The following is a 12,050-nucleotide window of genomic DNA, read 5'->3' as shown; positions in this document are numbered from 1 at the left end:
AGAAGTACCCTTGTTGTTTCTGAAAGAAATTCTTCAGAGTTTTTAGTCAGTATGGTTTCAATGTCCACTTTTCCATAATTGCATAGTTGAAACAATTCATTGAGACAGATTTTCTTTGGTCAGATACTCTTCCAGTCACCAACCCTTACCTGTTTCCAAGTAAGGTGATATCTCCTCTTGGCAAGATATCTTTCACAGAACAATACTGCTTGTGTGGCAGTGTGACTCATACATAAATGAACTTCTTTCAGTTTCTGACTTCCACATCCACTCAAAAAGGCTTTGGTCAGCCCAGGGTTGTGGAAGAAGACTATACTTGCCCAAGGTGTCACACTCTGGGACTGAACCTGAAGCTATGTGGTTGGAAGCTAATGTCTACACCTTAATTATTGCTGCAAAGAAAATTTTTCCCATTTTAATTTTGTATTTGATCGAAGAAAAGTAAAATGGTGGGATTCATTGGTAGGTATTCCCTAAAACAGATAAGCAATCCAAAAAAAGGTTTCTGCATTTAAAAAAAGAAAACCTAAAAATAAACTTTTGTAATGGACCCATCAAATTATCAGTTATTCAGTTTTCCCAATAATAGATTGATATTTGTTTATATAATCTTGATAAAAGATTTCTTTATTTTTGGAAACTATAACAATGATAAAGAACTATTTTAGAGAGGTTGTATTCTCTTCTCCAATTCATTAGTTGGCTAACCCGGTTCAAGAAAGCTTCTTTATTTTTGGTGCTGCTTTCTTTTCTCTTCATGGACTCTAACAAATATTCTATGAAGTACAAATATGGATCCCCCAGCCAGGTGTGTAAAATTAACAATCTTATGAGAAGGAAATTTTCTGTTATTCTTTCGTTAATGATTTCTGAAGTACTACTTAAGCCAGTTTGTTAAAATGTCAGAGACTGGATTTGTTTCTATTCCATTGTACCACGCTGCTGACAATCAAATCAGCTAATGTTGGACAAGTCTTTTTAAACATGGTTTAAACAAAAAATTTTTAAATTTTATTTTAGAAACATAATGGTGCAAGAGATAGCTTTCAGTTGAACTATCTTTTGTTTTATTTGATATTCGATGAAAATATCATGATATTTAAAATTTAGAAATGCCAAATTACTACGCTATCAAGTTTACCATATTCTAAGAATACCAAACTAATAAATTTTTTAATGGTTATGATTTGCATGATAAATGCAGAATAACAATCTTCTCTTCCTTCAGTTTAGAATATTTCTAAAACATTTTAATTTGGTGGTTTTAAAAAAAAAGTGTTTTTTCTCATTTGGTTTTTAGTTTTGTACTAATTCTACTAATTTGTGTGAATGAAATAAATCCCAATAACACCATATCTTCATTTTCTCCCCAATCTTTTTGTGTGTGTTTGGGGGTGGACACGGAGTTTGCGGCATGCTTGAAAGTAATTCATGTTTCTATTTTATCTAATTAAGAATAATTTATTAATTAAAAACAGAAATTCTATTCTTCCAATTAAGTCCAACATTTGATGGTGTGGCCACATCCTATATGCCCACATGCATTGCATACATATTTATCGTTCCCAAGAAATGCGTTTTAAAGTTATCATTATACAACAACTGCATACTGCTTGATAGTTCAACTCTGCTATAAATATGACTTAACCATTTTGGAATTTTTATTCCTGGTTTTACATATCATCTGCAGATACTTGCTTTTGCTAATTCTTCAGCATGACATACTCTTTTCCTCTTTCTCTCTCACTATATATATATACATATATATATATATATGTATGTATATATATATTTATTATGTTATGTTATGTTTTTGTAACTGTTACCTGCTGTACATGTATTGTAAACTATAACACTGGTTTCACCCACATAGATTTACTTTTGGAATCTATCCAAAATACCTTAGAATGGCATGGCCTTTGTGAAGGGCAGTAGCCATACATTATCTCTTCTCAGGCTATTTTAGATTTTCTTCTTTTTTTTTACCATTAAAACATGCAAACTTTCTCCATTCCACCCACTCTAGAATTAGTGTTGTTAGGCTTGCATTATTTTTTCTCCTTTCAGTTAAAATTTTAAAAATTTAGTCATTTGATTTTTACTAGCATTAATTTCATATCAAATTCACTTAGCCTTGGGTCAAACTTGAACAAAGCTATGGCCAAAAGCATTCCAGCTGTGACCATCTCATCTTTATAGAAGCATCTTGGACTTCATTATCTTCCTTGTAAGACAGTTGATTTGAGGAAGATTTGGCTGCTATTTATATCGTGTGTCCATGCAAATATCCTCTTTGTCAACTTGAGTCTACTCGTGGTAAAATAAGTTGAAGCAAAATTGCATCAAGAGTGCTTATATGATGATCTATCTACTAAATAGCTTGATATTAGGGTGTTGCTCTAAACTAAAAACATTTGTTAATCATGCAGTGCTCCTCCTGCTTCAAGTATTTAGCTGGACCTTGAACTATACCTAAACATGGTACTTATTTACTGTTAGCTTCACTAAGCCAAGCAGTTATGTGCTCATTGAATGCACTCTGTTAGTTCTATTGGCTACTTGTTGCCTCTTTCTTTTGTTAACTGAGCCAGTTGCATTTCTTGTATGCAATCAGTTAATGCTACCAGCATGCAAATGTGTGTATGTATGTGTAGTAAAGTCTTACAATTATTTCTTTTGTTGAAGAAATCTGTTAAATTAGTGGGTTCTGTTATGGCAGTGCTAAGATAACACCTAAAAGAATTAGAAGAGGACTAACAGTTCTTAAATTCTGAAGTGACAAATTTGTATAAAATAAAGGACCTACCTCACATTGAGAATTATTTTTTTAAATATTTTGAATTTTGTCTTCAGTATGAATGGAGTTGGGGCACCTAATTTATGTGCTGTGTAGTACTCTAGTTTAGAATGTAGTTATTGTGTTTTGATAAGAGTGTGACCAGCTGTTTAGAACCAAAGTATTTATTGGCCTTGAAGAGAAATCTTTTTCCTTTCTTTGTTATGCTATATGGTATAAATCATGCATGGCCCTTTTAAGCAGTCTGGTAGAGAAGTTATTTAACCAAGCATGTAGTATCGGCTGTTAAAACTATCTAAATGTTACATCAGTCTAATGTTTATGCAATTCATAAAACTTTAACTGTTATTCCAAATTCTTTAGTCAAGCTGCATAGTTATCAACTTAATTTTGCATTCATACTAGATGTGCTAAGCAAGAGATGGTTATTTAACATTCTGTTGCTTCTAAGATGCTCGTGATTAGCCAAACAAATGACTTTTTACCTAATTTCCTGAAAATGTAAATATTTATATATATTTGTAAAATCTTAATTCCACTGACACTGAAAGTATTGGTTCTAAGAAGACCAACCAAACTTCTCACTTCACTAAATTTAAAAACTTGCCTGAGAAGCATGCACGATTTTCTTTTTAATGGTTTGCTTTAAAATTATAGAGTGTATATATTTAAAAAATAATACAATTCACATTGTCTCTTTGTATATAATTATTTTTGTTGACTACTGTGTTCTATGTTGTAAATGTTTATAATGTAATATATATATGTGTGTAATATATACATATTGTCACTTGTACACTGAGGCACATCCTGCTGGTGTAGAAATCTCATTGGGGTCCTTTATCACAATGGGCCCCTATATATTGCATGTCTTGCATGAAAGCTCGTTTCTTGACAATTTTCCTATTTTGCGTGTTCCCCTATAGGCAGTTGACTCTGCAGACTATGAGGTTTACCTTGAAACTAAAGAGAAGGTAAGTACAACATTAATTGGTATTTTATACTGTAGCTCTATGAATTAGTTACCTCTCAGATTTCAGCCTCTCTTTATAGATGATCCTAGAATTTCTCCATAGTTTAGTGTTAGCAAAAGTCTTTTAGCTCCCTTTCTATTTCTGTTCGTGGATGCTACACCATTTACCTTCCTATTTCATCTCAATTCTGACCAAATCTCTGCATGATAGTTTCCTTCAATAAATGGTTAAAGTCCTCGTTTTTTTGCCAATCCTTAGTACTGGAGGCAAATGTTTTTATTTGAAACATTTACAGTGCTCGGTCAACCTTGAAACCTATACATTTTATCTCCATTCCACTCTCAATCCTTGTCTGTCCATATCTTCTGATATTTCAAAAGCGAGAGAAGGTTGAACAGTTGATTATTCATTTTCTACATGAACTCTTGCATTTTAGCTTTTCTGATTCTCATGCTATAACCAATCTCTCGTCTCCCTTCTTTCCTATTCTGAACATACCATCTCATGTCTTTTAAATGGCCATATCAAATATCACTGGTCATCCTACCTTCATATCTTTATTAATTTTCCTGCGTCATATCTCCCTATATCTTATCCTTGTAACTATTGTTTATTAATTTCAAATTTATCGCTAAAATCGATTTATCTTTCAGGTTCTTTGTCCCCAACCTGTGGTCAGTCAACTGCAATTTTTTTTTAACTTAACAAAAATTTTAAATTATTAAACCTATTTTCTCTTTAATATTACAATTCTATGGACATTAGCTTTCCACTGTGTGTAAAACACAATGTAATTGTCTTGTGAGTGATTAACTTAATATTTTTTAAATAATTTCCACCACAAATCATGTTTATTACTAACTTGTAATTAATGCTAGAACACAAGTTTATTTTGGCTTTAAAGCACCAGTTATTCAATTACAAATTAATATGGAATATATATTAGGAGTGTGTGTGTGAGTGAGAATTTTTCATGCAGTTATAAACTTCAGAAAAATCTTTCACTTGTAGCATAAATTAGCATAAATTTAATACCTTTTTTTTTTTTTTTTTTTTTTTTTTTTTTTTGTAAGACCTATCTGGAATCATCAACCATGTGTTGAAAGTCATCTGATTGATTTTTTGCAATGAATCTATTTGTATTCACGTTTTATTAGTCATTAGTATTAATTAGGTGAAGCAAGTAGATGTTATTACATTTTAATGTCCTTTTTGAGTTCACATTAGCTAATTAACTTGATGAGTAATGTTAGAAGCTTGTTTCAATTTTCCTTTTGAATCCATATACAATTTATTTTTTACTGTTGCAAGCTCAGTCCATTAGTATGTAAGAATGCACCTATTAAGGGTTGCTGGTGTAGGAGTCTTAAAAGGAAAACTAAAATATTTCAATTGTTATTGGAGTTAGGGTTAGCATGCTGGATTTGGAGTACACCTTCCTATTGCCTTATTTCCATTAAAATATACAGTAATTGTTTCTATTGAGTTTTTGACAAACTACAAGTAATTTTGTAAAATGCCTATCCTTATTAAGTTGGTGTTTGAAATCTTAGGTTTCAGTTGCTTCAAAACAGAAAATTTTAATCCTAATACCAGGAGTAGTTTCAGACAGTTTTGATCTTTGTGTGTATAATAGCTAATTTTGGATTTATCAATTATTAAAGTTATCATTTTGATTTTTTTTTTTTTTTTTTTTAATATATGGGGAAGGGTAATAGTTAATTGAATCAACCCCAGAGTATTAGTGGTATTTAACCGAGTCCCCCTTCTCACAAAAGGATGAAAGAAATATAACTCAAAAGTGTTAACTTAAGAGTGTAGATAAACAAACAAAAAAACTGTTAAAAGTATTTTCTTTACTGCTCTAGGATTCCTACATATACACCACATTTCCATTTACTGATACTAGTACAGAACAAGGCAGCAAGCTGGCTGAATCCTTAGCTTACTGGGTAAAATACTTAACAGCATTTCTAAGTTCAAATTCCATCATAGTCAACTTTGCCTTTCATACTTTCGGATTCGATTAAAATAAGTACCAGTCGAGCACTGGAGCCAGTGCAATCAACTCCTTCCCTCCCAGAAATTGCTGGACTTGTGCAAAAATTTAAAACTGATATTGGTACAGTAGACTTATTTAGAAGTATATTGGAATAATGAATTGAATACTTGATGCTGGTTTTGTGTGGATATTGTCATATTTGGTGTCTTTATTAAATTACTACAAATCCAAACTAAGAGTATATACTATCATACACTTTTAATTCATAACAGTTGTGTTTTCACTGGCTTTTAAGTCAGCTACTTTCACTAATAATAATCACCTAAAACTACCAATACTTTAACTAATGTTTTAACCAATGCTTTAATTTACCTCCTGTGGGCGCTGTGGAATAATCTATTATTCATTCAGATATTCAATTCTGACCACCCTTCCTTTCTCTATTTTTCATTTTAGGTTGATGATATTATCAAACCAGTTAAGGTTGATGAAGTCCAGAGTGCTCCTGCACCATACCATCCATTAGATTTCTGCATCCCTGTTGGTCCAGTTTTCAACTTTGTCTCAGGTTAGTATATATATATATATATATATGTATATATATATAAATTTTTCTTTCTCGTAACATATGGCTGTGTGGTTAAAAAGCTCAAGTTTGCCATCACAACCATATGATTTTAGGTTTAGTCACACTGCATGGCACCTTGGGAAAATGTATTCTTCTATAGCCCCGAATCAACCAACAATATCTTGTATGTGAATGGACACATTTTCATGGAAGATTGGAAACTGACAACACTTGTATGATGATGACACAAATATGCAATGCCACGATGAGGAAGTACACATGCACACACACACCTTTCGGTTTCTATTAGATTCAGTCATAATACTTTGGTTGAGTAGAAAACACTTGCCTGAGTTCCATACAGGAGACTGAACCCAAAAACATGGAATTGGGAAGTAAACTTCTTAACCATAAGACCATGCCTGATCTTTGAATTCATATGATTATAGTTATGGTCACTAATAGTTTCATTGTCAGATCAGTGAAAAGTAAAATGAAGTAGTTTAGTAAACCATGACCAGAAATATCTCGTTTCAGTTGAGACCTTAAATATCTAATAAAGAACTCTACATTGGCTCTTTCTGGCTTTTCTAACAAGTAATCTAAAGGATTTATTTTCATTTATTATATTGAATCATTGACATCATCATAGTTTTTAATGTCCACTTTTCCATGCTTGCATTGGTTGAATGGAGTTTGAGACAGATTTTCTGTAGCTGGATGTCCTTCCTGTTGCCAGGCAAAGTAATATTTCTCCATGGCCAAATATGTTTTCATAGAAAATTGGAAATGGACACCACTTTCATGATGGTGACATTCATTTATGACTATCAAGTGATGTCAAAATATGAAGAGACAAACCTGCATACACACAACGGGCTTCTTTAAATTTCCATTTAACAAATCCACTTACAAGGTGTTGGTGAACACCAGGGCTATAGTAGATACTTGTTGAAGATGACAATACAATAATAATTTTGTATTTTCTCACATTTTGTTTTTTATTCTCTTAGGTCACATTATCACTCCTTCTGGTAAGAAGGTTTATCCCAAAATTGAAGACAACAAGAATGGTACCGTTGGTGTTCGTTACCAACCAACTGAAGCTGGTTTGCATGAGCTTCACATCCAGTACAACAATGAACCCGTCTATGGTGAGATTACCGTTTTTTTTTTTTCTTTGTGCACCTTCTTTGTTTCCATATTTTTCTTCTTTTTAAGGCAGCTAGCTGGCAGAATCATTAGCATGCCGGACAAAATGCGTAGCAGCATTTCATATGTTTTAACATTCTGAGTTCAAATTCTGGCATGGTCAATTTTGTCTTTCATCCTTTCGGGGTCAGTGAAATAGTACCAGTTGAGAACTTGAGACCATGTCACCGACTAGCTCCCTCACAAAATTTCAGGCCTTGTGCCTATATGAGAAAGGATTATTATTATGATTTGGAAAAATTGTTCGAGCATCAGACACAGTCTCTCTAGATTCTGAAGAGAATCCTGCTAGGGTCAACTTCGCCTTTCATCCTTCCAGGGTTAAAATAAAGTATGCTGTGAACTGGGCTCAACAATGCTGACTATTTACAGCCTTATGCCTTTATTACAAATTATTTTAGGCTCGTGTTAACTAATTCTTTCTCTTACCAAAAATAGAAATTCATCTGGAAATTTATCTACTTAGCCATTTTCACATGTATAATTTCTTTTGTTTTCTTTGTTAACAGGAAGTCCCTTCCATTTCCACGTGGATGCAATTAACAGTGGCCAAGTCACTGCACATGGACCTGGTCTTACACATGGTGTCGTCAACGAATCTGCTGTCTTCACCATTGTTACTAAAGATGCCGGCGCAGGTCAGTTTGATTCTTTTCTTTCTTTCAATTTTATTGTACTTTTTTGTTTACAAAAGCTTTTAGTTTTAATTCATGAATAAAACACAATGTTGGAATTTAGAATCATGTAATCTAAATTCTATACATATCATCCTTTGATGTCTACTCATCCATATTTGCATAGGTCAGATGGAATTCATAGAACCAGATTTTACTGTGATCGGGTGCTCTTCCTGTTACCAACCCTCAGTTGCTTTGAAGAAAGTTAATATTTTGTCATGACCAAGTGCTTTCATGGAAGAGTGGGAACTAATGGCACTGCGTATATGATGTGACACTTGTTTCACAATCGTCATGCAGCGACAAGACTAGAGATCAAACATGCATACATACGATAGGCTTCTTTTAGTTTCTATCTACCAAATTCACTCAAAGCTTTGATCTCTCCAGGGCTGTAGTAGACATTTGTCCAAGTTGCCATGCAGTGGGACTGAACCCAAGACCATGTAACTGAAAAGTCATTTAAAAAATTCTTGTGAATCAAGGGATTCTCAAAGCAGATACTATAAAATTCCATATATAGAACACTACCATGCATCATGTATAAAACACTTCTCAATTGTTGAACCAAATTGACTTTAAAACCTTATAGTCGAGAAAGTTGTGGCGAAAGAGTACAGCAGGGTTCACCACCATCCCCTGCCGGAGCCTTTCGGAGCTTTCGCTCAATAAACACTCACAACGCCCGGTCTGGGAATCGAAACTGCGATCCTATAACCGCGAGTCCGCTGCCCTATCCACTGGGCCATTGCGCCTACAATACTAGAGTATACTATAAACCAATATAATAGTTTATATTTCATTCTATAAAATAGATGTATAATAATCTAAATAATGAACCTTTTAATACTTTGTTGTGGATTGGGATGATTAAAGGAAAAAAAAAAAAGGGTGTATTAGATACATGTTGTTTTACAATAGTTCTGTATGTCAATTACATAAGTCTCAATGATATGAAGAATAAAGCACAACTCTGTTTAAATTATTTTTACCCTTGTTTCTACAATGATTTCCTATTTGTTGCTCGGAAGAGGACTAATGAGAATGATTTTTTTTTTTCATTTCAGGCGGTTTGTCCTTGTCCATTGAAGGTCCTTCTAAGGCCACTATTAACTGTGTGGACAACAAAGACGGTACATGTACAGTTAGCTACTTGCCTACAGCTCCTGGAGAGTATTGTATTACTGTCAAGTTTGCTGATAGCAACATCTCTGGATCACCATTCAAACCAAAGATCACACGTACGTTGAAACTTTGTATAAATACATATATATTGCCATCAATATTATTTATTCATTTGGTAACATCGTCCAGTTTGTGAAACATTGGCGGGGGTTATTTCAGAAATTTTAAACTAATTATTGTTATATCTTTTAGTAAGCTTAATTGAATTAAAAAAAAAAAACTTAGATAAAGTCCTTTTTGTTGAGTTGAAAATATATTTTAGTTTCCAATCCATACTGGACTTTGTCAATTAATTTTGTTTCAGTCAAATATTTGAGTCTGTTGTGAAAGTTAAGCTTTATGCTTTCATGAATTGATAGAATACATAAAGTATCCAAATCCTGCTTTAGGTGCAGATAGAACTTCTCTTGAACAGAACATTTATAACAAGTTACATTCCCCACCTTGCAAAAAGAAAATGCCAGTTACTTATTCCTTAGAGTTAGCTGACCTGAAATCATGTAGAATTGTGTTCAGTTCAGAAATAAAATACAAACTGCTTGCTGGAGATGTGAACTTTTGTCTTATAATTTAATAGTTGAAATAACTCATTCCCTATTTATCCACTGGTCCATTTTCACATGCATATCATTAAAAAAAAATCTAAGATTAGTAAATTTCGTAACTCCTTTCAGTTTTAATAAATTAAATGAAAATACTTCTAAATTATTTCAGAGAAGAAAGTATCTAGCCTTAAATCCTTTTAATTTATCAAATTGTTTCTTTGTTTATTTACAGCAAGTGAACCAAGGAGGAGAGCCCAAATATCTGTTGGTAGCAGCAGTGAAGTATCTCTGAAGGTCACTGAAACTGACATAACTAATCTAACTGCAATGATCAAGACCCCATCTGGCAAAGAGGAACCTTGCATTTTGAAAAAGCTGTCCAACGGTCACTTAGGTAACTATAACCGTTTGCATTGACTATCTACCCTCACTTTACTGACTGTCTGCCTGCACTTCACAGACCATTTTCCATAGCATATATCATAAGATAGGCAGCATATTTGCTCACCTTTGATTTGAAATAATTTTGTTACAGCTTAAACTAAAAGCTCTATATCATAACCCATTTAAAGCTAGGTACAACCTATGGAAGAAAGCTATAGTAGCTTTGTCAAACTTAATCATCTTCAATTTTAAAGACACTTCAATTTTATTAATTTCACCTTTTTATATTATATATGATGCACAGACACTTATGTATTCTAGATTCAGTAGGGTGTATGTATAAAGAATTATATACATTTTATATCTGTATTTGTACATGTAACTAATCCTGATTATGCCTTTGTGTTATATTCTACATATGTATTTCATCCATATTGTACTGCCCTTATTTTTCAGGTATTTCATTCACACCACATGAAGTCGGAGAGCATCTCGTCAACGTCTACCGCAACGGACAACACATTGCAAGCAGTCCATTTAGGATTTATGTTGGTGAAGGAGAGTTGGGAAATGCTGGAAAGGTGAAGGTGACTGGCCGTGGAATTGTTGAAGGAATGGCAAATCAAGTCAATGAATTTACTGTCAATACCAAAGAAGCTGGTGTGTACAATTTGATTTTTATTGTTCTTAAGATAGACAAGGGGACATCTGTCCCCTCTGAACTTTGGAGGCCTCTTAGTTATGTATAGGAAAATCATAAGTAATATTGGAGATCCTGAATGTCGTAGTTCTGGGTTGGTGGGAATTGGTTGAAGTGTTTAGTGTGACATCTGGATAAGGAAGTACATGATTAATGGAGATGGTATGCAAATTGCTTGTTCAGAATGTCAGAAGTTGTTGTAGTACAGTTGATCCTTTATAAGTAAGGTATCATTTTTTGCATTTCAGTGGTCCTCGCATATCAAAAGCTAAAAACTATAAGACCTTTTTATCATGTCCGATTGTAAAGTTTCTCTTTTGTGAGTGGTGTCCACTTAGTTGTTAATGAAGATGTCTGATGTGATGTGCCGCTGGCACAGGTGTTTTTATGTACCACTGGAATAAGTGCAAATTGTGACACTGGCATTGGCTTGACTTATGATTTCACTTGGCTTGACAAAGCTTCTGTGTATGTGTGTGTGTGTGTGTATATATATATATATATATATATATAAATAAATAAAGGGCTTCTGTCTATTAAATCCAATCACAAGATGAGGCTTTAGTTAGCCTGGAGCTGTAGTAGAAGACACCCGCTCAAGATGCCATGCAGTGGTACTGAACCCAAAGCCATGTAGTTGGGAAGCAAACTTATTGCCTCACAGCCATGCCTCTACTTTCTGTTTCATAGATCATTAACTTCTGTGTTAATTTTGTTCTAAATATATTTTCAAATCTCAAGCTAAAAGGAACGGTGGAAGTTTTTTTTTTTTCTTTTTTTCTTGGAATATGCCACAGGGATTTTACATAAGAGATCATTATATTCTTTCAGGCTATGGTGGACTTAGCTTGTCCATTGAAGGTCCCAGCAAGGCAGATATTGAGTGTAAAGACAACGATGATGGTACATGTGGTGTTACTTACAAACCCACAGAACCTGGTACCTACATCATTAACATCAAATTTGCTGATGTCCATGTTCCAGGTAATTAGTGTTCATAATTTAA

At 33.5% G+C, this 12,050-nt stretch overlaps 1 protein-coding gene across 1 annotated transcript in view; it reads left to right on the top strand.

Moving 5' to 3' along the window:
- The window catches only part of LOC106873618 (filamin-A), a gene marked incomplete at its 3' end in the record, with an annotated part of 130,135 nt that overhangs the window by 97,718 nt on the left and 20,367 nt on the right, over positions 1–12,050 (top strand). The window contains exons 23-31 of the mRNA XM_089363411.1: positions 3,724–3,771; positions 4,425–4,445; positions 6,230–6,341; positions 7,355–7,495; positions 8,063–8,191; positions 9,298–9,471; positions 10,193–10,354; positions 10,801–11,004; positions 11,876–12,028. Of these exons, the coding sequence (XP_089219537.1) occupies positions 3,724–3,771; positions 4,425–4,445; positions 6,230–6,341; positions 7,355–7,495; positions 8,063–8,191; positions 9,298–9,471; positions 10,193–10,354; positions 10,801–11,004; positions 11,876–12,028 (1,144 nt within the window). The remainder of the gene's footprint in view (positions 1–3,723; positions 3,772–4,424; positions 4,446–6,229; positions 6,342–7,354; positions 7,496–8,062; positions 8,192–9,297; positions 9,472–10,192; positions 10,355–10,800; positions 11,005–11,875; positions 12,029–12,050) is intronic.

This window comes from Octopus bimaculoides, chromosome 15 (genome assembly GCF_046866305.1).
Source record: "Octopus bimaculoides isolate indiv1 chromosome 15, ASM4686630v1, whole genome shotgun sequence".
NCBI lineage: Eukaryota > Metazoa > Mollusca > Cephalopoda > Octopoda > Octopodidae > Octopus > Octopus bimaculoides.
The sequence above is the reverse complement of the archived record's forward strand: the minus strand, read 5'-3'. Positions and strand labels throughout refer to the sequence as shown.